This window comes from Ictalurus furcatus, chromosome 9, assembly GCF_023375685.1.
Source record: "Ictalurus furcatus strain D&B chromosome 9, Billie_1.0, whole genome shotgun sequence".
NCBI lineage: Eukaryota > Metazoa > Chordata > Actinopteri > Siluriformes > Ictaluridae > Ictalurus > Ictalurus furcatus.
The window spans coordinates 4,501,433-4,527,500 of NC_071263.1; the positions used below are offsets into that span (position 1 = coordinate 4,501,433).

Here is a 26,068-nt window from a genome sequence, read left to right on the forward strand (position 1 = left end):
AACTGAGTGGAGGATCAGGTGAAGCTGAGTGGTGGAGGATCAGGTGAAGTGAGTGGTGGAGGATCAGGTGAAGTGAGTGGAGGATCAGGTGAAGCTGAGTGGAGGATCAGGTGAAGCTGAGGGGAGGATCAGGTGAAGCTGAGTGGTGGAGGATCAGGTGAAGCTGAGTGGAGGATCAGGTGAACTGAGTGGATAATCAGGTGAAGCTGAGTGGAGGATCAGGTGAAGCTGAGTGGAGGATCAGGTGAAGCTGAGGGGAGGATCAGTTGAAGCTGAGTGGAGGATCAGGTGAACTGAGTGGAAGATCAGGTGAACTGAGTGGATAATCAGATGAAGCTGAGTGGAGGATCAGGTGAAGCTGAGTGGAGGATCAGGTGAAGCTGAGTGGGGGAAGACCAGGTGAAGCTGAGTGGAGGATCAGATGAAGCTGAGTGGAGAATCAGGTGAAGCTGAGTGGTGGAGGATCAGGTGAAGCTGAGTGGAGAATCAGGTGAAGCTGAGTGGTGGAGAATCAGTTGAAGCTGAGTGGAGGATCAGATGAAGCTGAGTGGAGAATCAGGTGAAGCTGAGTGGTGGAGGATCAGGTGAACTGAGTGGAAGATCAGGTGAACTGAGTGGAGGATCAGGTGAAGCTGAGTGGAGGATCAGGTGAAGCTGAGTGGAGGATCAGGTGAAGCTGAGGGGAGGATTAGTTGAAGCTGAGTGGAGGATCAGGTGAACTGAGTGGAAGATCAGGTGAACTGAGTGGATAATCAGATGAAGCTGAGTGGAGGATCAGGTGAAGCTGAGTGGAGGATCAGGTGAAGCTGAGTGGGGGAAGACCAGGTGAAGCTGAGTGGAGGATCAGATGAAGCTGAGTGGAGAATCAGGTGAAGCTGAGTGGTGGAGGATCAGGTGAAGCTGAGTGGAGAATCAGGTGAAGCTGAGTGGTGGAGAATCAGTTGAAGCTGAGTGGTGGAGGATCAGGTGAACTGAGTGGAAGATCAGGTGAACTGAGTGGATAATCAGATGAAGCTGAGTGGAGGATCAGGTGAAGCTGAGTGGAGGATCAGGTGAAGCGGAGTGGGGGAAGACCAGGTGAAGCTGAGTGGAGAATCACGTGAAGCTGAGTGGAGAATCAGGTGAAGCTGAGTGGTGGAGGATCAGGTGAAGCTGAGTGGAGAATCAGGTGAAGCTGAGTAGAGAATCAGTTGAAGCTGAGTGGAGAATCAGGTGAAGCTGAGTGGAGAATCAGTTGAAGCTGAGTGGTGGAGGACCAGGTGAAGCTGCAGGAATGAAGCCTCACACCGGTGCTGTGTCCATGGATAAAACTGAAAACCACTGAGAGAAATGTCTCACCGCGCCTGCGCACTAGGGGGCAGTAAGCAAGCACGCGAGAACCCTATTGCGAGAACAACCCCCCTTCCCGCTAACGCGCGCACATACTACATGTCCCATTATCCTCTGCGCCGGAAGTGCCCTGTATCCATGACAGTGTTGTTGTTGTTAAGCGAATCTACTCAGTGTTATGTAAACGTAGCTAGCATTTAGTGATTCATTTTCTTCCAGTAACTTCCTCGAGACTACTAAACAAAATTGAATAAAATAGTTTTTATTTCCTGAAGGCAAAATGAAGCGAAAGATACTGCAGCAGAGCTAGCGACAGGTTAGCTGACTAGCCGACGAGCCATCTATCAGGCTAACACTGCAGGCTAAGGGAGGTTAGCTAGTACAGGGAGCGCGATAGCTGCTGATCGGGACACGGCTCTGATTATCGGAATATCGCGATATCATAGTTTATTATTCAGTTCTCAGTGATGTGAAGCCGGAGAGGATGCAGGAGCGGCGGCCGGAGGAGGAGAAGCGGCCGCGGGCAGAGCTGATACACACCGGGAGCAGGAGGAGGAGGAGAGGATGATCTCCAGATACAGCCGCAGAGCCGTGAAGCAGAACCTGCACATGTGAGGAGAACATAGTGTGTTTATTATCAGGACTAACATCTCACATCTCAGTGTGTTTATTATTAACACTAACATCTCAGTGTGTTTATTATCAGGACTAACAGCTCACATCTCAGTGTGTTTATTATCAACACTAACATCTCAGTGTGTTTATTATCAGGACTAACATCTCACATCTCACTGTGTTTATTATCAACACTAACATCTCAGTGTGTTTATTATCAATACTAACAGCTCACATCTCAGTGTGTTTATTATCAGGACTAACATCTCACATCTCAGTGTGTTTATTATCAACACTAACATCTCAGTGTGTTTATTATCAGGACTAACAGCTCACATTTCAGTGTGTTTATTATCAACACTAACATCTCAGTGTGTTTATTATCAGGACTAACATCTCACATCTCAGTGTGTTTATTATCAGGACTAACATCTCACATCTCAGTGTGTTTATTATCAACACTAACATCTCAGTGTGTTTATTATCAGGACTAACATCTCAGTGTGTTTATTATCAGGACTAACATCTCAGTGTGTTTATTATAAACACTAACATCTCAGTGTGTTTATTATAAACACTAACATCTCAGTGTGTTTATTATCAACACTAACATCTCAGTGTGTTCATTATCAACACTAACATCTCAGTGTGTTTATTATCAGGACTAGTAGCTCAGTGTGTTTATTATCAGGACTAGTAGTTCAGTGTTATAAACTTAAACCCACTGATGTTTTTGTGTCTTTAATTTGAAGGCAACTCTTGCAGAGAATTAGGGAGTTTCACACTGTTACAAAGACAGCTGTGTGTGTGTGTGTGTATTTTAGTAGTGGGGTTTCACACATTGCCCTCCATCAACATCCCCCACCTGAGGAGGCAGAGACAGATTGCACACCCCAGTCAAAGGCACTACAGCAAGATGCATCCGCCTGTAACAGGTAAACACTCAGCTGTCTGACGGAACTGTCTGTCTGCTCTTTGCCACTTTTTTTCTGTCTCTCTCTCTCTCTCTCTCTTCCTCTCTCTTCCCTGTGTCGGTGTCTCTGGCTCATTCTGCTCATTCTGTCTCTGTCTCCGTGAGGTCGGTGTGTCCGTCAGCGGTTGCCGTGGAGACGAGCAGGGCTTGGTCTCGGATTGACAGTTACACAGGAACAGGAGTGAGCACTGAACGCAGCTCTGTCTTCTCCTGGGCTTATGATGTGAGACACACACACACACACACACACACACACACACACAAACATACACACGCATACACACACACACAAAAATACATACATAAATGCACACACACTTTATATACAGATGGATGAACAGAAGTACTGCTGATGATTAATGTATTTGTTTGTGTTATATATGTGTGTGTGTGTGTGTGTGTGTGTAGGAGTTTGATAAAGCAGCGTCTCGTCAGGTCCAGCTGCTGTTTGAGGAGATTGATGAGGAGCTGTATGAGGGGAGAGGAGGAGTGCAGCAGGACGAGTGTAAACTGTGGACATCACGATTCCCTCATCTACGGTACACACACCACTACACACACACATCACTTCACACACACATCACTACAAACATCACTACACACATACACACACACACTCATCACTCTACACACACACACATCACTACACACACATACACACACACACACAATCACTACACACACACACACACACACACATCACTACACACACATACACACACACACACACACACACACACTCATCACTACACACATCACTACACACACACACTCATCACTACATACACATCACTACATATGCACACACAATCACTACACACGCGCACACACACACACAGTCATCACTACATACAGACACATATCCCTCACTACACAAACACACACATATCCCTCATTACACACGCACTCATCACTACACACACTCATCCATCACTACACACACACACTAATCAAAGTCTCCTTAAGTTAATGGTGTCTGCATGTTGTGTGTTCACTGTGCAATATGAACAGTGTGTGACATCACTATTCTCCACATATTCGAATGTAGACAAGCACACACAAAATAAGCACATGCTGTTCAGTAGTTTGTGTAAGGGAACACCACTAACTGTGTGTGTGTGTGTGTGTTAGGATTCTTGGAAAGCAGTTGGTGTGTACCACAGATGAAGGGTTCCAGTGGTTCTCCGTGTCATCTCACAACAGCAGCTCGGGGACTCACATACAGAGCACAGGCAACGAGTGAGTGTGTGTGCGAGTGAGTGTTTGTGTGCGAGTATGTGTGTGTCACACACACAGTCACTTCATACAGAGACTGATGAGCTGTGTTTCTCTTTAAAACTTTCTGCACTAGAGTGGTGGTTGTTGATGATAATGAGTCCTCACTGTATATTTAAAATTATTTACTGGAATATCCTGAAGACTAAGTGCTCAAAATAACTTTCCATAGGTTTAAATTTGAACACTAACTGAGAGAACCATTATTGTTCCCATCTGTTATACCTGCTCTTTCTCTTTCTGTGTGTTTCCTAATTTCTTACTTTTAAGTTGACTTGGTAACCACAGGTGAGGCTCCTTCCACTTCCTGGATCTGGCAGTTGCTTGGGCACCCCTCTCTCTCTGTCTCTCTCTCTCTCTCTCTCTCTCTCTCTCTCTCTCTGTCTGTCTCTCTCTCTCTCTCTCTCTCTCTCTCTCTCTCTCTCTCTCTCTGTCTCTCTCTCTGTCTCTGTCTCTCCCTCTCTCTGTCTCTCCCTCTCTCTCTCTCTCTGTCTCGCTCTCTCTCTCTGTCTCTCCCTCTCTCTGTCTGTCTCCCTCTCTTTCTCTCTCTCTCTCTCTCTGTCCTCTGTCTGTCTCTCTCTCTGTCTCTCTCTCTGCCCCCCCCTCTCTCTCTGCAGCCAGCAGAGTTGTGTTCATTGGTTTGATTCCCTGGGTTAACTACTGTAAATAAACAATTGCTCATTATAAATTGGTGTCTTGATGCTTTTATGTTGCCTCCCCTGACCCGGAGTTGTAACATGTTGGGGGATATTTATCCCTAATTCGGGTTTATTTGGTGGCTTGCTGTTTGTTGTTGGTGGGTCAGTCCTCCATTTTGATAGAATTTTTGCAGGCGAGTGCAGTTGTTTGTCACTGGCTGTAGGTGTAATGGAGTGTGATGGGGTAAGTGTTAAATACATTCAGTGAGTTAGTGTGCTATTTATTAGCCATTCCGGTAATGGGTCCATGATCCTGACTAGTGTGATAGCAGTTCATGTGAAGTTGTTTGGAGCAGTGTACCCTGAGTTTTCTGAACTTCTTTTAATGATTGCAGAACTTGTCCCCAGTATGTAAGCACTATAGATCGCTGGCTGTACTGTTTGAGGGGTAGCGTCTAGCTCTAGTGTGGTGTTTAAGATTTTGTTAGTCATTTGCTCGAGAGCAGTTTGGCTGCTTTGTGCACTGATTGGATTGTTTTTAGATACTTGATGACTGTAATGTTTGTCCTTTGGTGGTGTTTTGCCTAATACAGTATTATATAATAAGAGTCAAGGAATGGCAACCATCGAAGATTTTGATCTGGGGAGCTTCTTCAAATGTTTACTAAAGAACACCTTTTAAAACTTGCCTTGATGCACACAGCTGCCAACTTATACACGTAATTAACAGCAAGTATAAATCAGCCTTATCCCTGTGTGTGTGTGTGTGTGTGTGTGTGTGTGTGTGTGTGTGTGTGTGTGTGTGTGTGTGTACACCAGACTGTGTGTTCAGGGACACAGGGCTGCACTCTGTATGGAGGTGACACACAAACCTGACTCCTGTGATTCTCATGAAGATGAGTTAAATAGAGGAATAGAAGAAGAAGAAGGACTGATGGAGGAATACCTGGTCTTCGACTGGAGAGACATGTGAGTGTGTGTGTGTGTGTGTGTGTGTGTGTGTGAACAGGAGGACACAGTAATGTGTGTGTGTGAGAGAGAGAGAGAGAACAGGAGGACACACTTAGTTGTGTGTGTCTGTGTGCAATGATGATGTGTGTTTGTGTGTGTCCAGTGATGATGAGTGTGTGTGTGAACAGGAGGACACAGTAATGTGTGTGTGTGTGTGTGTGTGTGTGTGTGTGTGTGTGTGTGTGTGTGTGAGAGAGAGAGAGAGAGAGAGAGAGAGAACAGGAGGACACACTTAGTAATTTTGTGTGTGGATGTGTGTGTGTGTGTGTGCAGTGATGAGGAGTGTGTGTGTGTGAACAGGAGAACACACTTGGTGCCCCCTGTGTCTCCATATCGCTGCAGGAGGGAGGCTGTGCTTGACTTCCTGTTTGATGACGTGTGGCAGGAGCTGATTGGCTGCATGGAGGAACTTCTGATGAGACTGTGGGAAGGCTGTAGCTCAGGTAGATGCACACACACATATGCACACACACATATGCACACACACATATGCACACACACATGCACACATACGTGCACACACATACACACACACACACTACAGTGTCAGGGATAACCTTAGGGGATTCTTTACTACTTGTGTTTCCTGCCTCTGATTGGTTTATAAGAGTGTTGTAGTGATAGTGTGATGGTGGTCATAGTGTAGTGATAGTGTAGTGATAGTGTGCTGATAGTGTCGTGATGGTGTAGTGATAGTGTGGTGATGGTGATAGTGTGGTGAAGGTGATAGTGTGGTGAAGGTGATAGTGTAGTGTCGTGATGGTGTGGTGATAGTGTGGTGTTGTGTGGTGATTGTGTGGTGATAGTGTAGTGATAGTGTAGTGTCGTGATGGTGTGGTGATTGTGTGGTGATAGTGTAGTGTTGTGTGGTGATAGTGTGGTGATAGTGTAGTGTTGTGATGGTGTGGTGATTGTGTGGTGATAGTGTAGTGTTGTGGTGATAGTGTAGTGTCGTGATGGTGTGGTGATGGTGTGGTGATGGTGTGGTGATGGTGTGGTGATGGTGTGGTGATGGTGTGGTGATTGTGTGGTGATTGTGTGGTGATAGTGTAGTGATAGTGTAGTGATAGTGTAGTGATGGTGATAGTATGGTGATAGTGTGGTCATAATGTAGTGTGGTGATGGTGTGGTGATGGTGTGATGATGGTTTGGTGATGGTGTGGTGATAGTGTAGTGCCCTGATAGTGTAGTGTGATGATAGTATAGTGTGGTGATAGTGTAGTAATAGTGTGGTGATAGTGTAGTGTGGTGATAGTATAGTGTGGTGATAGTGTAGTAATAGTGTGGTGATAGTGTAGTAATAGTGTGGTGATAGTGTAGTAATAGTGTGGTGATAGTATAGTAATAGTGTGGTGATAGTGTAGTGTGGTGATAGTGTAGTAATAATGTGGTGATAGTGTAGTAATAATGTGGTGATAGTATAGTGTGGTGATAGTGTAGTAATAGTGTGGTGATAGTGTAGTAATAGTGTGGTGATAGTGTAGTAATAGTGTGGTGATAGTGTAGTAATAGTGTGGTGATAATGTAGTGTGGTGATAGTATAGTGTGGTGATAGTGTAGTGTGGTGATAGTGTAGTAATAATGTGGTGATAGTATAGAGTGGTGATAGTATAGTGTGGTGATAGTATAGTGTGGTGATAGTATAGTGTGGTGATAGTATAGTGTGGTGATAGTGTAGTGTGGTGATAGTGTAGTGTGGTGATAGTGTAGTAATAATGTGGTGATAGTATAGTGTGGTGATAGTATAGTGTGGTGATAGTGTAGTGTGGTGATAGTGTAGTAATAGTGTGGTGATAGTATAGTGTGGTGATAGTGTAGTAATCATGTGGTGATAGTATAGTGTGGTGATAGTGTGGTGATAGTATAGTGTGGTGATAGTGTAGTAATCATGTGGTGATAGTATAGTGTGGTGATAGTGTAGTAATAATGTGGTGACAGTGTAGTGTGGTGATAGTATAGTGTGGTGATAGTGTAGTAATAGTGTAGTAATAGTGTGGTGATAGTATAGTGTGGTGATAGTGTAGTAATAATGTGGTGATAGTATAGAGTGGTGATAGTATAGAGTGGTGATAGTGTAGTGTGGTGATAGTATAGTGTGGTGATAGTGTAGTGTGGTGATAGTGTGGTGATAGTGTAGTAATAGTGTGGTGATAGTGTAGTAATAGTGTGGTGATAGTGTGATGATAGTATAGTGTGGTTATAGTGTAGTAATAGTGTGGTGATAGTGCGGTGATACACTATTTGTATGTGTGTCACATACAAAAGTGTCTTTGCATGACCTTGTATGTAAAGCAAAAAAGCAAACAAAAAGTCTGAATTTTTGTTTTTTTCGTTATTTATTACATTGTGATTGTAATCTATAATCATGTTGGAAAAGGTGAACAGTGAGATAAGCATCTGATCATACACCGTGACTAATCGTAAAAACACTAGTGAGATGTCCTGTCTTCTTTATTTTTCTTCTTTTTCCATGTTACTTTTGAATTATTTCTCGGAAATCAAAACTCTGTACTGACGATAAATCATTTTGTCATGTGTTTTTCCTCCAGATGAGGAGAAGAGTTCGGTATCTCTCAGTCCAGCACATCATCAATCCCATAATCCCTCAGGGATGAAGTCCAGCACTTCCGGTACTCTGCCACGCCTCGGCCCCCAGCCGCAGCACACTCCTAACGCCTTGCACACTCCGGTTAGTGCACTACAGCACTGTTAGTGAAACACCTCCTCACGTCTGATACACACAGCCCACATTCAACTGCAGAGTGTGCGCGCGCATGTGCGTGTGTGTGCACACCCTGTCAGTGCCCACCTTGTACTAGTAATCCACTGTAATTACACTCTAACACACTCCATCAGTCTGCACTAACACACACCAGAACTACAACACACACACACACACACACACATGCTTGACTCAGAATTAGCAGTTAAACGCTGTGTGTTTCTGCCTGAATGAAATCTACAGCATCACAACAGTTTATTAAATAGAGAACAAAGCAGATAGACAGGTCTGTAGAGAGACAGACAGATAACCAGACTGTGCGTGGAGAGCGTTTTGTGTTGTGTTTTGTGTGAGTATGTGTGAGCTCCTCAATATCACACTTCGTCTCAAACCCTTGCTGCAGGGTGTGTGAGCTCTGAATACGTCACACATCCGGCCAGATCGTTGTGTTATGTTACACAGTGTTGTTGTGTTGTGTAGTGTTCACATTAATGCAGAGAGAGAGACAGGTTGTGTTACTGTGTGAGACAGACAGGTTGTGTTACTGTGTGAGAGCTGATGGAACAAGTACAGGTGTTGGTAGTGCACACACACACACACACTCACACACACACTTTTATACACGTGCACACACTGCTTCCAATATTAGTCTCTTCATTAACTTTTTGCTGTTTTTCTTTTCTTTGTTTCTTCTCATTCTCTCTCTCTTGCTCTCTATCTATCTCTCTATCTATCTATCTCTCTATCTATCTATCTGTCTCTTCCTCTCTCCCTCTGTCTCTGTCTCTCTCCCTCTCTCTGTCTCTTCCTCTCTCCCTCTGTCTCTGTCTCTCTCCCTCTCTCTGTCTCTGTCTCTTTCTCTCTCCCTCTCTGTCTCTCTCTTTCTCTCCTTCTCCTGACTGTACCTTTCTCTCTATCTCTCCATCTTCCTCCATGTTTTATTCCTGAAGAGCACAAAGTCGAGGGGCTCAAAGTCGAGATGGAAATCCAAAAAGCAGAGAAAACCATCTACTGTATGTAACTGCACTGAGACAGACAGCTCTAACACACACACACACACACACACACACACACACACACACACACACACACACACACAAACAGAGAGCACCCTTCGACTTATAAGTATCTGGTTCATGTTCCTTTTGACAATGCCTGTGTGATCTTAGTTGTGTGAGAGTGTACCTGTACGGGAGTGTAGGGGTGCGAGAGTGTGCGGGCGTGTAGGTATGCGGGAGTGTAGGTGTGCAGGAATGTGGGAGCGTAGGTGTGTGGGAATGCGGGAGCGTAACTGTGCAGGCAGCGTAACGGTGTGGGATCGTAGGCGTGCCGGAATGCCGGCGTGTAGGTGTGCCGGAATGCCGGCGTGTAGGTGTGCCGAAATGCTGGCGTGTCGGTGTGCAAGAATGCCGGCGTGTAGGTGTGCAAGAATGCGAGCGTATAGGTGTGCGGGCATGTGGGGATGCGGGCGTGTAGGTGTGCGGGAATGCGGGCATGTAGGTGTGGAGGAATGAGGGTGTGTAGGTGTGCAGGAATGCGGGCGTGTAGATGTGCGGGCATGTAGGTGTGTAGGTGTGCAGGCGTGTGGGAATGCGGGCGTGTAGGTGTGCGGGAATGCGGGCGTGTAGGTGTGCAGGCATGTGGGTGTGCGGGCGTGTAGGTGTGTGGGTGTGTAGGTGTGCAGGAATGTGGGTGTGTAGGTGTGCAGGAATGTGGGAGTGCGGGCGTGTAGGTGTGCGGGAATGCGGGCGTGTAGGTGTGCGGGCGTGTGGGTGTGCGGGCGTGTGGGTGTGCGGGCGTGTAGGTGTGCGGGCGTGTAGGTGTGCAGGAATGTGGGAGTGCGGGCGTGTAGGTGTGCGGGAATGTGGGCGTGTAGGTGTGCGGGAATGCGGGCGTGTAGGTGTGCGGGAATGCGGGCGTGTAGGTGTGCGGGAATGCGGGCGTGTAGGTGGGCGGGCGTGTAGGTGTGCAGGCATGCGGGTGGGCGGGCGTGTAGGTGTGCGGGTGTGTAGGTGTGCAGGAATGTGGGTGTGTAGGTGTGCGGGCGTGTAGCTGTGTGGGAATGCAGGCATGTAGGTGTGCGGGAATGCGGCGTGTAGGTGTGCAGGAATGCGGGCGTATAGGTGTGAGGGAGCGTAGGTGTGCAGGCATGTAGGTGTGCTGCGGCGTGTAGGTGTGAGGGAGCATAGGTGTGCAGGAATGCAGGCGTGTAGGTGTGTGGGAGTGCGGGTGTGTAGGTGTGCAGGAATGCGGGCGTGTAGATGTGCGGGCATGTAGGTGTGCAGGCGTGTGGGAATGAGGGCGTGTAGGTGTGCGGGAATGCGGGCGTGTAGGTGTGCAGGCATGTGGGTGTGCGGGCGTGTAGGTGTGTGGGTGTGTAGGTGTGCAGGAATGTGGGTGTGTAGGTGTGCAGGAATGTGGGAGTGCGGGCGTGTAGGTGTGCGGGAATGCGGGCGTGTGGGTGTGCGGGCGTGTGGGTGTGCGGGCGTGTAGGTGTGCGGGTGTGTAGGTGTGCAGGAATGTGGGAGTGCGGGCGTGTAGGTGTGCGGGAATGCGGGCGTGTAGGTGTGCGGGAATGCGGGCGTGTAGGTGGGCGGGCGTGTAGGTGTGCAGGCATGCGGGTGGGCGGGCGTGTAGGTGTGCGGGTGTGTAGGTGTGCAGGAATGTGGGTGTGTAGGTGTGCGGGCGTGTAGCTGTGTGGGAATGCGGGCATGTAGGTGTGCGGGAATGCGGCGTGTAGGTGTGCAGGAATGCGGGCGTATAGGTGTGAGGGAGCGTAGGTGTGCAGGCATGTAGGTGTGCTGCGGCGTGTAGGTGTGAGGGAGCATAGGTGTGCAGGAATGCAGGCGTGTAGGTGTGTGGGAGTGCGGGTGTGTAGGTGTGCAGGAATGCGGGTGTGTAGGTGTGCAGGAATGTGGGTGTGTAGGTGTGCGGGAATGCGGGCGTGTAGGTGTGCGGGAATGCGGGCGTGTAGGTGTGCGGGAATGCGGGCGTGTAGGTGTTTGGGAATGCGGGCGTGTAGGTGTGCGGGAATGCGGGCGTGTAGATGTGCAAGAATGCGGGCGTGTAGGTGTGCGGGCATGTGGGAATGCGGCGTGTAGGTGTGGAGGAATGAGGGTGTGTAGGTGTGCAGGCGTGTAGGTGTGCAGGAATGCGGGCGTGTAGGTGTGCGGGTATGTAGGTGTGTAGGCGTGTGGGAATGCGGGCGTGTAGGTGTGTGGGAATGCGGGCGTGTAGGTGTGCGGGAATGCGGTCGTGTAGGTGTGTGGGAATGCGGGCGTGTAGGGATGAGGGAGCATAGGTGTGTAGGTGTGCGGGCGTGTAGGTGTGCAGGAATGTGGGCTTATTGGTGTGAGGGAGCGTAGGTGTGCAGGCATGTAGGTGTGCGGGAATGCGGGCGTGTAGGTGTGTGGGAGCATAGGTATTCAGGCCTGTAGGTGTGCGGGAATGCGGGCGTGTAGGTGTGCGGGAATGCCGGCGTGTAGGTGTGCAAAAGCGTAGGTATTCAGGCGTGTAGGTGTGCAGGCATGTGGGAGTAAACATTATATAATGATAACATTGTGAATTATGACATCAGCACATGTGTGTGTGTGCTTATGACTAACCTCCTGCTTTCTTACTGCATTTATAGACAATGTCTTTGTCTTTCTCTCTCTCTCTGTCTCTGTCTGTCTGTCTCTCTGTCTCTCTCTGTCTTTCTCTCTTTCTCTCTTTCTGTCTGTCTTTCTCTATGTGTCTGTCTCTCTCTCTCTGTCTGTCTCTCTCTCTGTCTATATGTCTCTATCTGTCTCTCTGTCTCTCTCTCTCTCTCTCTCTCTCTGTCTCTCTCTGTCTCTCTCTCTTCCCCTCCCAGCCCAGTCGGGTGTGTTCAGGATCAGCAGCATTGCAGCATCACACTCTGAATGAGCTGATTGTGGTTCACAGTCTTCCTCTGCAGCAACGACACACAACTGCACCGGAGCACACTGCACAGTAATGCACAGTAATACACACACACACACACACACAAACACACACACACACACACACACAGATTCTGAATGCCATCTCTCTCTATCTCTGTAGTGACTCCGAGGAGAGGATGAGCCTCTCTAAGCCCCGCCCTCGCTGCTCTCTGGAACAAAGCCCATCCCCTTTACCTCGCCCTCCTCCATCATCACGGAGACGACCCCTCCCTCCTCGCACGCTCCTCCCACTGACCCAATCCAGCACATCTGGAAACATGGAGGACATTATCAGAGGGACACGACTGTGAGACACATGTCTGTCTGTCGACGTGTTTATCTGCCTGTCTCTCTTTCACTCTGTCTGTCTCTCTTTCACTCTGTCTGTCTCTCTTTCACTCTGTCTGTCTCTCTGTCACTCTGTCTCTCTGTCTGTTTTTTAAACCTCTTTTCTCAGTACACTGTGTGTGTGTGTGTGCGTGTGTGTATGTGTGTGTGTGCACGTGCATCTCAGAGCCCCGGCTGGTGAACGCCTCTCCTCTTCTGTGATGACTCTCAGCAGGAACACACTCCTCCCCCCCATTGGCACTGCAGACAAAGAACACACACACTCTGGACATCACACACACCTCTCTCAGGTAACACACACACACAGATGTGGTACATGCACGTCACTGAATATTTTCACTGCTTTCACATATATATGCATGTGTGTGTGTGTGTGTGTGTGTGTGTGTGTGTGTGTGTGTGTGTGTGTAGCGTCACAGAGCTCCTTCCAGTCGTGCTCATAGTGCTGTAGCAGATGAAGCTGGCAGCCTGCTGGCCTTCTCCAGACCCAACACCACACACACCTTCAGGGTAAACAAAAACACACACACACACACACACACACACACACAGACGTTCTAGTTCCAGGTGTGTAAATTCCAGTCTTTAGACCAGAGGTGTGTTTCATCTCTTTGCTGATCTGTTAATCAGGTCAAGAAAAAACTTAAACAGAGTGTGTGTGTGTGTGTGTGTGTGTGTGTGTGTGTGTGTGTGTGTGTGTGTGCGCGTGTGCGTGTGTTTTTGTTTGTGTGCGCGTTTCAGTCGGATACACCTCATCGCCGCTCTTTCACTGTTCTGGACAGCAGCAGGCCGGCAAGACCAGGCAGAGCCTCCATGGGCACAGGTATATGCACACGCGCGCACACACACACACACACACACACACACACACACACACACACACACACACACATGAGATTAACAATCTTGCAATCTACCTATAACATGGTATTCTGCTCCCTTCGTGTGGTGTGTGTGTGTAGATTCTTTGGGTATTGGTGTAACAGGGATTAGCTTGGGTATTAGCAGCTCTTCCTTCTTGGACTCATTTGCCACTCATACTCTTGACCACTCCCCCATTGAAGATGGGGAGGAACCAGAAGGTAGAGCCCCGCCCCCAGGTCAGTGACACTTGTTTCACCTCTCAATTCATCACCACCATTCATCGCTTTATTGACTTTTTAATCAATATCTGTCTGTCTCTCTCTCTCTCTCTCTCCAGCTCTGCTGGTTCCCGTGTCTCTCCAGTCACATAGTAGAGGAGGCCTGATGACTCGCAGCAACAGACCAGGACCTTAACAAACACACACATGTGCACACACACACACCACATACACACACACACACACACACGCACACCACACACACAGCAGTTCTCAGCAGTTCTCAGCAGACCTTTTCTACCACATTTATGAATATTGTTATTATTGTTCTGATGATTAATATTATTATTGTAGTTGTCTGATTTTTTTTAGAGTCCTATTTTTGTACAACTGCCAAAGACAATAAGCCACACACACACACACACAGTGCCATGTTGTTACTGTAGACCTTTTTGGTTCCTGTGTGATATAAATGATACTATGACAAACACTACAGGTGACATGACAGGGGTCACATGACTTATGAGCAGGCTGGGGGATTTTTTTATTATACTTTTTTTATTGGTTGTTGTCAGGACAAAAACCTTTGTGATTATTAAAGCCTTAGCGCTGTAAGCCATACCCCACACACACACACACGAACACACACACACACACACACACACACACACACACACACACACACACACACACACACACACACACACACACACACACACACACACACACACACACTCACTCACTCACTCACTCACTCACTCACTCACTCTTCAATGTTTAAATGGGGAAATTAATAACCTTACACTTTAATGATGAAATAAAAAATTTTTCAGAACTTCGTTTCGGCTAGATCATTCACTTCTCGTTAATTTTCCTTGTCCTTTTTTCCTCGTCCAGTGTATTTTATTAACTTCACCCAGATTGTGTGTGTGTGTGTGTGTGTGTGTGTGTGTGTGTGTTTATCTGAGTATTGATGCGTTCTGAAATAGTCCCTCGTTCCGTGGTTGTTGTATTACACAGTGCTACAGACAGGGGGCAGCACGCGCGCGCACACACACACACACACACACACACACACACACACACACACACACACACACACACACACACACACACACACACACACACAAGCTTCTATACTTCTATATCCATTTCCTCAGAGCATCAAATGCCCAAAAATTCAAGCACTAACAAAAATCTTTCTGCGTTCATACAGTCTTTACTGTTATTAATCAAACTTCTTTTTTTTTTTTAAAAAAATGGAAGCCAAAACTGAATTACAGCATGTTTATTACAATAAATACAAGATCAAAATTCATAAAGCTGACACTGGAGACTTACAGACAATTTCACCATATTAACAATTACTTATGTTTTTTTTTTGTCAAATCAAAACACATTTTTAATCAATGTATTATTAGCTTTAGATTGTGTGTAGCACCTGTCATACAAGTGAATGAGTGGGAGTGAGTGAACAGAAGCAAATGAATTAGAGAATTAAGAAAAAGCAGAATGATCCTCAGCTGTGATGTACAGGAAATGAGCTGAGCCGTGAGGATCTGTATCTCTGTTTTTATTGGTGCATAAAAGTGAAGCACAACAAACACAAACACAGTGAAGACGAATTATTTCATCATGCAGCACACATTTGTCTCTGTACCTGTTTTTTTCTCTTTCTGTCTCTTTGTCCCTCATTTTTATTTCCATTTCCCGTCTGCCTGTGTCTCTCTTTATGATTTTGTCTCACTCTGAGTCTTCCCTCTCTCTCTCTCGCTCTCGGCAGCAATGGACAGGTGTGATATTGCAGTGTGTTTGCTACAGTCCTGTGTGAACACATCATCATTATAACAGCAACAATGGCCAGTGGGCTTTTGCAGTTGTGTGTGTGTGTGTGGTTCTCAGCAGTCTCTCCTGGTACGCACTGTCTTGCTGCGGTATTTAACAGGAAGTGCCCATCGTCTCATCAAATAAATATCAAACGTATACAGTGTCTCCGCCTCCAGCCCACCTACTGTTGCCGTAGTAACAGCACGGCGTGCATCAAGTTCCTGGAAGTATTTACAGAGCACGCGCTGATCAGGAGGGCGAGACTCTGGTGCTAAACAACGGTCCGTATCACTCCTATGTTCACGAGGTATCACTCGATTTCGACCGGTCTCACGCTTCTGTTCACTACATATAACTATGTCTTGACCTGTCTCACTCCTTGTTCTACCCCATATCACTCCGTTTCCACCTGTCTCACTTGTCTGTCTACCCTGTACCAGTCTGTCTCGTCCTGTCTCACACTTCTGTCTACCCCGTATCACTCCATCTCCACCTGTCTCACTTCTCTGTGTACCCCGTATCTCTTTGTTTTGACCTGTCTCACGCCTCTCTCCACCTGTCTCACTCTGCCCGTCCACTCTGCGTCTGTAGAGGCAGTACAGTCCTCGTTCCTCGGTTCCCATCCATGCGAGTGTAACGGAGCTGCAGGTGCGCAGTGTGTTAAAGCTCTTGATGTGGAGTGTGTTTGGCAACGCCGGCGCCCCCCGGCGGTGGAATGCAGACGACGCCTGCATTTTCAGACACAAAGTCTTTCTCTCTGCTGCTTGTGTGTTTCGAGCAGAGAGTCGGAGCTGGATCAGGTAGGATGAGAACCCCTGCAGCCACATCTGGACCAGCTGATCTCCCACTTCCTGTGATGTCAGCACATTTCCTCGGGCCATGACTGAAACAGAGAGTGTGTGTGTGAGTGTGTGTGTGTTGTTGCAGCTCTGCAGTGTGAGCAGGCCATTCTTCTGCCCACCACGAGGCCGAAAACGGAAACTCCGCCTCTCATCGGCCCCAGATTTCAGTGTGACCAACTGCACCTGCCCCTCTCTCAGTGGGGTCACGCTGTGTGGGTGTAGGTCTGTGAGTGTGTGTGGGTCTGTGAATGGGTGTGGGTCTGCATGTGTGTGTGATTCTGCATGTGTGTGTGCAACCATTCCCGTGTATGCTGCGCTGGTGCCATTCATTCTGTCAATCACAAATACATCGAAGTAATAGAGTGTGTTTGGGAGGAGCTCTGAGACAGTACACACACTTTCCACCACTTCACAAACACACACACACTCGTTGAATCTGTCCAGTTTGACCACAACTTTTTTCTTCCCCTCGTCTTTTATCCCCCCTTTCTCCTCTTGTGCGGCACACAGGCTCCTGTAGTTGTGTTTGCGGTTTACAGTAACGCAGTACTCATACGGCCGTGCATGTATGTGTGTGTGTAGTGCTTTGGTGACAGATGGACTTGGGCTCCAGGTCAGTGTCACACTGCTCATTCCGACCCCGAGCACGTGCACTCTGGGGTCAAAGGGCAACTCTGGAAACACTCCCCATGGTGTGGGTCCTTCATGGAGATAAACATGTGCATGTGTGTCTTCCTGTTTTGCTTTAATCCGCAGTGTGTAGACGGAGACTGGGTGAAGCGCTGGACCCTCGTAAGTGTCCACAGCACTGCCTGAGTAAGTATGAAGTGTCTTCTCACTTGCTGTTTTTCTCCACCACACTTCGGGCTCGCTCTTCTTAAAACTCCCTGAAAATCACACAGTCCCTTAAAATAAGATAAAACTAATCAGACAAATCTAATCTCACACATATCATTGAAACCAAAGTGAAGAACATTTACAGGCACTAAAGCTAATCTGCTCTGTGTTCCGCTTTTAACACATCCTCATTCATAAAAGAAAGCAGCACACAAAGGAGATGATGATGAAGAGGATGATAATGATTGTAGGTGTTCTGTAAATAATAATAGATAATATAATATATAATGACCATCATCTAAGATGAAATATATCATAAATACTTTATTCTGACTGCTAGTTAGTATGGCAGCTAATTAGCATGCTAGCTAGTTAGCATGGTAGTTACATGTGTGGACATTTGCAACTCAAAGGATGAATGTATAGGTCAGGGTTAGGAACACACTCAACCTGAGCAGCAAGAATAATTTAGTGGGAGAACTATTTCACACCTATTCACAATGTTAAAAATATTAATAATAATTTACAGATTCGCACATTCCATGCACAGTCGTAGAGTTTGGTAATGAGCTAAGGGTTAGGGGGTTAACTTGCTGATACACACTTTCCTTCTTTAAACATCAACGTGCAGTAAATAAATGAGCAAGTCTCACATTTTAGACACAATGCTGTTTTTATCTTTTGCAAATGTACTCTGAGAGCAAACGTTTCATAATCAAAGTGAATAATTTAAAGCAGCAGATGCAGATAAAGCAGATAAAATGTTTAATGCATCACTTCATGACTTCATAATCCTGCTTCTCATGAAACTTTCCTGATGCAGGATTTAAAGTGCTAAAGTGCCAAGACGATAAAAGACCAAACAGCAGCAGCCTGTAAGCAGAATCTGCTGGAGAAAAAAACATGCCAGTGAAGATTTTTTTTAGAACATTATGAGATAATTAGCAAAAGTACAGTCTGTTTATTGTGTCTGATTTCAACTTTCTTTCTCAGGCTGGTGGCGCCTTCCTCCATTACAGGACGTGACTTTAATGGAAGCCTTACCACAGCTTGGTGAGGAGCTGGAAGTCCTGCATGATGCACTGTTTTCCCAATATCTCTAAGTCACTCTCTCTCTCTCTCTCTCCCTCTCTCTCTCTCTCTCTCTCTCTCTCTCTCTCACACACACACACACACACTTACAGTAATGATCCTTGGCTGGTTTGTCCTTCAGTGTGTGTGCCGTCAGACTCCACTCTACACTTCCTGAACAGGGAGAAACTGTGAGCATCAGATCTGTCGTCCTCTTGCTCAGTGTAAAATGGAGCCTGAAATAAGACCATGAATAAAAGTGTGTTTATATTTATATTTATATTTATCAGATTCAATCAGATTCACACTTTCGCTCTGAATGAACTGGTTATTAATAATGAAGGATGAAACTCAGTGTAGTGTCATGTTTTAGGTAAATTGCTGTTATGTTCTTTGTAAATCAGCACTGTGTGTCAGAAAGTTGCTGCCTAAGCTGAAAACATAAATAAATAAATAAATAAAATTGCTATGTTTGTAAGAGACTTAAATAACACGGAGAAAACAACATACTTTATTATAGATATTTACAAGACAGCACTGCCGAGTTCTGGATTGTGATTGGTCAGAAGGTCTTGATTAGTTTTCTATAACAGCAGCTCTGACAGTAGTGCAGGTTTATATTAATGCTCTCGTTCCAATATGTTATCGTTTCTATAGTAACGGCTCATTCACACACACATTCAAACACGCGATGCTGGCTAGACATTACACAAATATTGTTTTCTGTTGAGCTCGGCCAGTTTAGCCATCGATCGTTGTCTTTAGCAGTCATAATTGATAAGTAAAGTCCTTTTACAAGGCCAGGTCACAATGTTCTTCAAGGAATGTGAAGATGAAAGAGTTTAATGGTTTTGATTGCTTGTTTGTTGAGAGTGTGTGGGAGTGATGAGACCTACAGCATATTTAGGTGGAGAGTGAAATCAGTTCATCACATCATCAGACATAAAAATAAAATATTTAACCACAGCAGAAATAAAACACCTGGGCAAGAGAGGTTTGTGATTCTGTCCTTTGACTTCTGTCTTGTTTGAATGGATGTATAATCTTCAAAACCATCTAACATTTTATGCAAACAAAAATATACTTCCATCTAACAGATTAATTGAGCAGGAATGAGAATATGTACAAATTCCACTGTGTTTGAGTTTCTTATTCTGTGTAAACAATCCTCAGGTATATTCACTGTGTTGGTCTTAATTCCTCAGGAGTCTGATGTAATAGAAATGCGGGAAAGAATAACAGTAAGAGAAGCAGAGAAACAGAAGAGCAGCCTTGTGTGTGATTGAAGAAGAAGAACGGGGAAATCGGACAAAAGTAAATAATAATGAAATCAAATGAACAATCAAATTAAGATTCTGTGTGTTTAAGTGTGAAAATAATTATCCACTAATGCAGTCTCATTGTTCAGCTCTATTGTGTGTGTGTGTGTATGTGTGTGTGTGTGTGTGTGTATGCAGAGATAAGAGTGTTAATGAAGGTCAGAGGAAACAGCCTGCATGTTCACAGATAAGGAGCGTTACTGATCAGATACACGGCAGTGTGTTAAAGATAAACGCTGCAGAGATTCACAGTGCTGCTAGTAGCACAGAAATTATGTTGTGGGTCAAATAATCACAAAAATCTCATCTCCCTCATGCAGTGAAATATACTAACTTTCAGGAAGCATTGCGCCTTCATCAAAACTTAACATGTTAACACACGCATCAGCACATTAACACATTAAAGAGAGAGAGGGAGGGAGAGAGAGAGAAAGAGAGAGAGAAAGAGAAATCTGTCAGTATGAGCTCATTGAATTCTCTATAACAAATAATACATAAAGCCAAGTAGAGTGACATGAAGAGAAGAGTGGAATAAAGGGAAGAGTGGAATAAAGGGAAGAGTGGAATAAAGAGAAGAGTGGAATAAAGAGAAAAGTGGAAATAAAGGGAAGAGTGGAATAAAGAGAAGAGTGGAATAAAGGGAAGAGTGGAATAAAGAGAAAAGTGGAAATAAAGGGAAGAGTGGAATAAAGAGAAGAGTGGAATAAAGGGAAGAGTGGAATAAAGAGAAGAGTGGAATAAAGAGAAGAGTGGAATAAAGGGAAGACTGGAATAAAGGGAAGAGTGGATTAAAGAGAGTGGAATAAAGAGAAGAGTGGAATAAAGAGAAGAGTGTAAATAAAGAGATTGCTGGACTTCAGTAATGTCGTCCTCAGTGACTTTATATTCTTATATGATCTCGGGGACTTGTGCAGCTCAGCAGCAGGTCTTTAGTGCAGTTAGATGGCAGATGGAAGCCGAGCGGCGGATCAGCCCACACTAAAATCCCGCCAGATTGATGTACGGATCAGTAATTCTACAGAAGTTGATTTCCAGACCACTCTGTGCAGAAGTGAAGGCACGAGCTGCTCATTAAACATCAGTGTCGAGAGAGTTATCTCTCTGTTAAACTTCAAGTAAATCTCCTGACACAAGAGCAGCAGAACCATCAGAACTACTGCACTGCTCTGCTAAATAAGGAATAACATACAGATCGTGCTGTTTTTATACAAATATAATCCACACAGCAAGACTCCACTGAGCCTTCATAACCTGTTAGTTACTCCAACTCTTACTAACACTAACTCTACTCACTGTTACTAATCTTTACCCTTGTACTGTGTGTATATGTGTGTGCTTTGCGCTTTGCCTGTGTGTGTGTGAGTGTGTGTTGTTGTCGTTGTTGTTGTGTTACCTGTGTGTTTGTCCTTTACTCAGGTGGACAGGTGTGATCTTGCCATCACTCAGCCAGATTGTTGTGTGCAGTGGTACCTCGTTTTCAGGTGAGAGAGTGCAGAGTGTGTGTGAGACGAGCGTCACAGCCAGATACACACTCCACAACACACTCATTATTATTACATCAGACAGTCACCTGAGGGACAGGCAAATGGGGGTGGGGGTATTTGAGAGAGAGAGAGAGAGAGAGAGTTGCATTATTAATCAGTGTATAAATATGTTTGATTTTGTATTCTACATGCTCTTAGGATGGTGTGTGTGTGTGTGTTTTGGTTTTAACTCTAACCTGTCTGTCTGCATTATGGTTATAGAAGTGATAATTCTGCTCATCTACTGTACAGCAGAATTGGTTTAATTGCTGATTCATATAATTTGATCCAGATTCGAATTGGAATTTGGATATGGATTTGTTTTGTAATTGTGTAGAACGCCCTGCGTGCTTTCTCTGTCAGCTCATTCACTGCAGGATTGAAATTTCCAGTGGAACAAATTTTCAGTCCTAAGTAACGGTATTCTTTACTATTTTCTATTTTGTGTGTCCCTAAAGTGAAGTGTGATGTGTTTCCTTGACATCTGGATCTTTTTTTGAAAAAGAATAGTTTTGGTCTTGTTGAGGTTGAGTGTCAGGGCCCTGGTCTGACAGTACTGTTGCAGCAGATCCAGGTTCTGCTGTGGACCCTGAACATTGGGTCTACAGGACCCAGTGGGGAGAGCAGGACCAGGTCATCTGCATACAGCAGGAATTTGACCTCTGAGTCGTGTAGAGAGAGACCGGGTGTTGCTGAGCGATCTAAAATGGAGGCCAATTAGTTAATGTATATATTAAATCGTGTTGGGCTTAGGGGTGGTTTGGGAGGGTTTTGGTGGGGGTCTGAGAGGGTTTTGTTTTTAAACATCTGCATATGTTAAACTGATGCAACAAAGGCATCTTAAAAGTCTCTCTTTCACTCTCTCTGTCTCTCACTCTTTCTCCATCTCTCTCTCTCTCTCTCTCTCTCTCTCATGCTCTCTCTCTCTCTCTGTGGAGAATTTTTTAAACCTGCAACACTAAGACTGTGTCTATGATATCAAACAGAGCAATTTAACACCCCATCTGCTCTGAGAGAGAGACAGAGAGAGAAAGAAAGAGATTGAGAGAGAGAGCGAGAAAGAGAAAAAAACAGAGAGATACAAATAAACAGCAGTGGCGTAGTCAGGAATTAATTTCAGGGACAGAGGTTATATTGGTTAGATGTGCTGTGCTTGTGTCTTGTGTGCAGGCTATAGCAGAAATTATGTTGTTATTCAGAATTTATGACCCGATATATCCTCAACCAATACTGTCATAGCGTTACAGAATCCTGTGTGTAATTCTGAACATTTGAGAAGTTTCAAAAACAGGAATATTGTGCATTAATTCGTCTTTATGGTGCATTTTGCCTTGCAATCATAACAGATCAATACAATACAAAAACATGAGTCATGTCACTTCAGGTTTGTCAATGTGCTTTAATGGTGAAATCAATTTTCAATAAACAATTTGATTCAAGTTTAATATGTAACACAGACCTCATTATTCTAAGTATGAAAGTCATGCTGAAAACAATTTAATGTGATTTATTATTATTATTTTTTTAAATTCCTGGCAGGTTTTACACAAAGCGAGCTAGTAAAAGCAGGGCTTGTTTGAAATATTCTCGATTTAGTATAACAGGTCAATCCATGCTCAGTGAGTTCCATCAACGAAGTTCAGGAGTAACTTACTTCTGCTAATTCAAGCCTGAATTGGCCAACCGAGGCTTATGCATGTGCACATGATATATAATTAGCCCTATCAGTGGAGTGAAGATATAGAGATATGGCAGCAAATGAGAGACATTTTATTCACTCCAGCTGAACAGAAACTTATAATTAAATTCAATGTGTGTAAAAACATTACTGCAAATAAATGCAACACCTTGGCAATTAACAAAGCTTGTGAAGCAGCATGTCAGAAAATACAGCCAGATTTTATACTGTAGTTGATTCAAGTATGCACATTGGTTCCACATGACTGAATTGAGCTGCAGCAAACATGATCAGATCAAACCAAACACCACACAAGAACCCAGGACCCTGGGGCTTGAGGTGATCATGCTACTCATACACTACTGGCCCACACATAATTGTGTCACGTTATTTAATATTAGTCATAACTGTATTATAGATGAGATTTTTTGTTTAAATAAAATACTATGAGCAATAAAATCATGTTTTGATGAGTAACTAAATATTTTCATGTAAACTATACATAATAGTTTCTCTTAAATCTCATTTTTCAGTATGCACTGTGGCAGAATAATTGTTCCTGAGTATTATTTCCACCCGACGGGACTACAAAAGGACAAGGCTTGGCCAATAGAATTCATCAGACTAAACTAAGCTTCACAACTAACCTAACATGGAGCAGGTTTGTCCAAAAGCACATGTTGTCATAGAAAATCAGCGGGGCTTATGATTCACTTTGTTTCTGGAACTGAAATTGACAGCTGGGCTTGAAATAAACCTGGCTTATCAAGTTAGCTCATGGAATAACGCCCTGATTTCCTATCTCCTTTATTCTCTCATTTATTGAATATGAATTATCCATGTTTGTTGTTGCCTGCATCTTCTCTGACAGCAAAGCAGCTGGTAGCCAATAATATGTGATTAAACAAACTAAAGAACTTGTTCATTACTGATGTTCATGAAATACTGAGCAAAATGTGTTCTTAAATAATCATCTGCACTGTGTGTGTGTGTCATGTTAAACAGCCAATAAGCATTTGGAACCATTATAAAATATTTCAGGTGCTTTCAAACCTGAAATTCTTTCCCTAGCTACACCTCTGAACGACAGAGAGAGTCAGAGAGAGAGAGACAGGGAGAGAGTGAGACTGGAGGTGAGACATTTCCCAGCTGATGATTAAAGGATGTGAAAAACATTTGTTTTAATTCAGAGAGAATTATTCATTTGAGGATAAAATATTTCTGTTTTATCTTTTCCAACTTTCAGCTCTCAGCATTAAAGCTGAAGTGTCTCTTATCTAATTTAATTTACACTCCACACACAACTCCATCAACCCTAACCCCTAAGCCCTAGATATAAACCCTAAGCCTTAAGCCCTAGCTTTAAACCTAATTTTTTAAGGCTAATTTTTCTGTTTTATATACTCAAGTACAGATGTCTATGTAATAAAGAGATAAACGCACGTCACAGCCCACCTGTCTCTCTCTCTATCATGTATCAATCCACTTATTCCTCCTTATCCCATTTCTCTCTATTTTCTCTGTTTTCTATTTTTTTTATAGATTAATTTCTACGTCTGCAGCTCTCAGTGCCTGGAATGCAAATCACAATGAAATAAAAATAGAACTCCTAATCCGAGGAGGTTTGATTTTGATCCCACAGCTCAGAGAACAGAGGTTTGTTGTGAAGAAGAACTCTAAGACTTTATTCAGGTGTTGCTTTGTCAAGTTTTTCTTCCCAAGAGACGAAGATGAAACTTCAAAAAGTCCCGTAACGACACACTGAGCCATCACCACAGAAACGCCAGGGATCAGATGACGGACGCTGTGTGTTTGACTTACAGAGAACACACACACACACACACACACACCCAGATAGAGACAGAGCTGCTCCAGTTACAACCACTGACAGAGAGACATTTAATTGTGTAGAAGGACAGAAGGGGAGAGAGAAAGACGGCAGAAGTGATGGTGTGGAAAGTGGAAATTAGAATAGTTTGAGAAAAAAGAAGGAAGGGAACCAGGACATGATTTAATCCCCCAAACCCTAAATAACTTCCCTAACATATGTGTCTGGTTCATAAATGAGCCTTTTTTGAATGAGTCATGAAGGTGAACGATTCAGTGTTGATCACTGCCATAGACTGAATCATGACCTTTGTTCACGTCTCATTTAGAAAGTTTATCCATTCATTAGTCGGTGGATTATGAGGATGTGATTGGTCTTTTACCTATTCATTTTCATGAAGGAAAGGGGGAAGGCTCTTCTCTTCAGCACACACTCTCATAGGATGTTGAAGGCTATGGACAGGACAAGGAAGTTCCTATTGGTTCAAATTGGAGTCCCTCAGGGGTCAGTTCTATTTATTTTCCTTGTATATAAACAACATCTTTGATAACATTCCTAACGCTAGGTTTAATTTTTATGCAGATGATATCGCTATTTATTGCTGTGCTCCATCAGCTTCACTAGCTCTTCAATACTTGCAATCATCTTTTAATACTGTACAGTCTTGTTTATATCAACTTAAGTTGGTTTTAAATACAGACAAAACTAAATTAATGATATTTTCAAACTCCAAAGCTCTACTTACGAATCTTTCTGATTTTACATCCTTCCAGGGAACAAAAATTGAATGGGTTGCTAGTTATAAGTATTTGGGTATTTTATTTGATATCTTGTTATCTTTTAAACTTCATATTGATAAATTAATTTCTAAGTTGAAGCTTAAATTGGCATTTTATTTCAGAAACAGACCTTTATTTTCTTTCAGTGCAAGGAAACATTTGGTGTCTGCAATCTTTATCACCGCTATTGGATTATGGAGATCTGCTTTATATGAATGTTCCGGTACACTATCTAAAAAAAACTTGACATTGTTTGTCACAGTGCTTTATGTTTTATTACTGGTTGTAGCTATTAAACACATCATTGCATGTTATATGATAAGGCTGAGTTACCATCTCTGTATATGCGGAGAAGTTTTAACTGGTACTGTTTTATCTATAAGTCTATTTGTGGTTTAACTCCATCTTATTTGTCTCTTAGCCTATC

The 26,068-nt window shown here is 44.3% G+C and overlaps 3 protein-coding genes across 6 annotated transcripts in view; 1 reads left to right on the forward strand and 2 right to left on the reverse strand.

The window, feature by feature from the left end:
- The first annotated feature begins 1,125 nt into the window (after positions 1–1,125).
- Positions 1,126–14,859, forward strand: fam149b1 (family with sequence similarity 149 member B1). 3 transcript variants are annotated; one of them, XM_053633517.1, is made up of 16 exons: positions 1,126–1,940; positions 2,769–2,879; positions 3,023–3,140; positions 3,326–3,456; positions 4,049–4,156; positions 5,650–5,799; positions 6,184–6,284; positions 8,391–8,530; positions 9,514–9,576; positions 12,417–12,535; positions 12,629–12,814; positions 13,022–13,145; positions 13,267–13,365; positions 13,597–13,678; positions 13,818–13,955; positions 14,057–14,859. In XM_053633517.1, the coding sequence occupies exons 1-16, from the start codon at positions 1,894–1,896 to the stop codon at positions 14,131–14,133; spliced, it is 1,794 nt and encodes a 597-aa protein (XP_053489492.1). In that variant the 5' UTR covers positions 1,126–1,893; the 3' UTR covers positions 14,134–14,859. The 3 variants fall into 3 exon arrangements, with proteins under 3 accessions (XP_053489492.1, XP_053489490.1, XP_053489491.1); XM_053633515.1 differs by having other exon boundaries at positions 1,135–1,940; positions 6,115–6,284; positions 14,057–14,857; XM_053633516.1 differs by lacking the exon at positions 9,514–9,576 and having other exon boundaries at positions 1,135–1,940; positions 6,115–6,284; positions 14,057–14,857.
- LOC128613001 (histidine-rich glycoprotein-like) lies at positions 6,278–7,727 on the reverse strand. Its single transcript, XM_053633518.1, has 2 exons — positions 7,306–7,727; positions 6,278–7,261 (listed from the first exon to the last, which is right to left on the reverse strand). The coding sequence occupies exon 2, from the start codon at positions 6,946–6,948 to the stop codon at positions 6,415–6,417; it is 534 nt and encodes a 177-aa protein (XP_053489493.1). The 5' UTR covers positions 6,949–7,261; positions 7,306–7,727; the 3' UTR covers positions 6,278–6,414.
- A 403-nt stretch (positions 14,860–15,262) lies between the features above and the next one.
- The window catches only part of ndnfl (neuron-derived neurotrophic factor, like), a 13,375-nt gene continuing 2,569 nt past the window's right edge, over positions 15,263–26,068 (reverse strand). Inside the window, exons 2-4 of one of the 2 annotated variants that reach the window (XM_053633767.1) lie at positions 21,227–21,403; positions 18,626–18,750; positions 15,263–17,493 (exon numbers count right to left, since the gene is read on the reverse strand). In XM_053633767.1, the coding sequence (XP_053489742.1) occupies positions 15,836–17,493; positions 18,626–18,750; positions 21,227–21,381 (1,938 nt within the window). In that variant the 5' untranslated portion in view covers positions 21,382–21,403 and the 3' untranslated portion in view covers positions 15,263–15,835. Of the gene's footprint in view, positions 17,494–18,625; positions 18,751–21,226; positions 21,425–26,068 lie in introns of those variants that run through there. The other variant, XM_053633768.1, reaches the window with a different exon arrangement.

Coding starts and splice junctions, on each gene's coding strand:
- fam149b1 (XM_053633515.1), top strand. CDS start 1,894: ATGATCTCCAGATACAGCCGCAGAGCCGTGAAGCAGAACCTGCACAT. Junction 3,457..4,048: donor TCACGATTCCCTCATCTACG/GTACACACACCA, acceptor TGTGTGTGTTAG/GATTCTTGGAAAGCAGTTGG. Junction 13,146..13,266: donor ATCACACACACCTCTCTCAG/GTAACACACACA, acceptor GTGTGTGTGTAG/CGTCACAGAGCTCCTTCCAG.
- LOC128613001 (XM_053633518.1), bottom strand. CDS start 6,948: ATGACCACACTATCACCATACTATCACCATCACTACACTATCACTACA.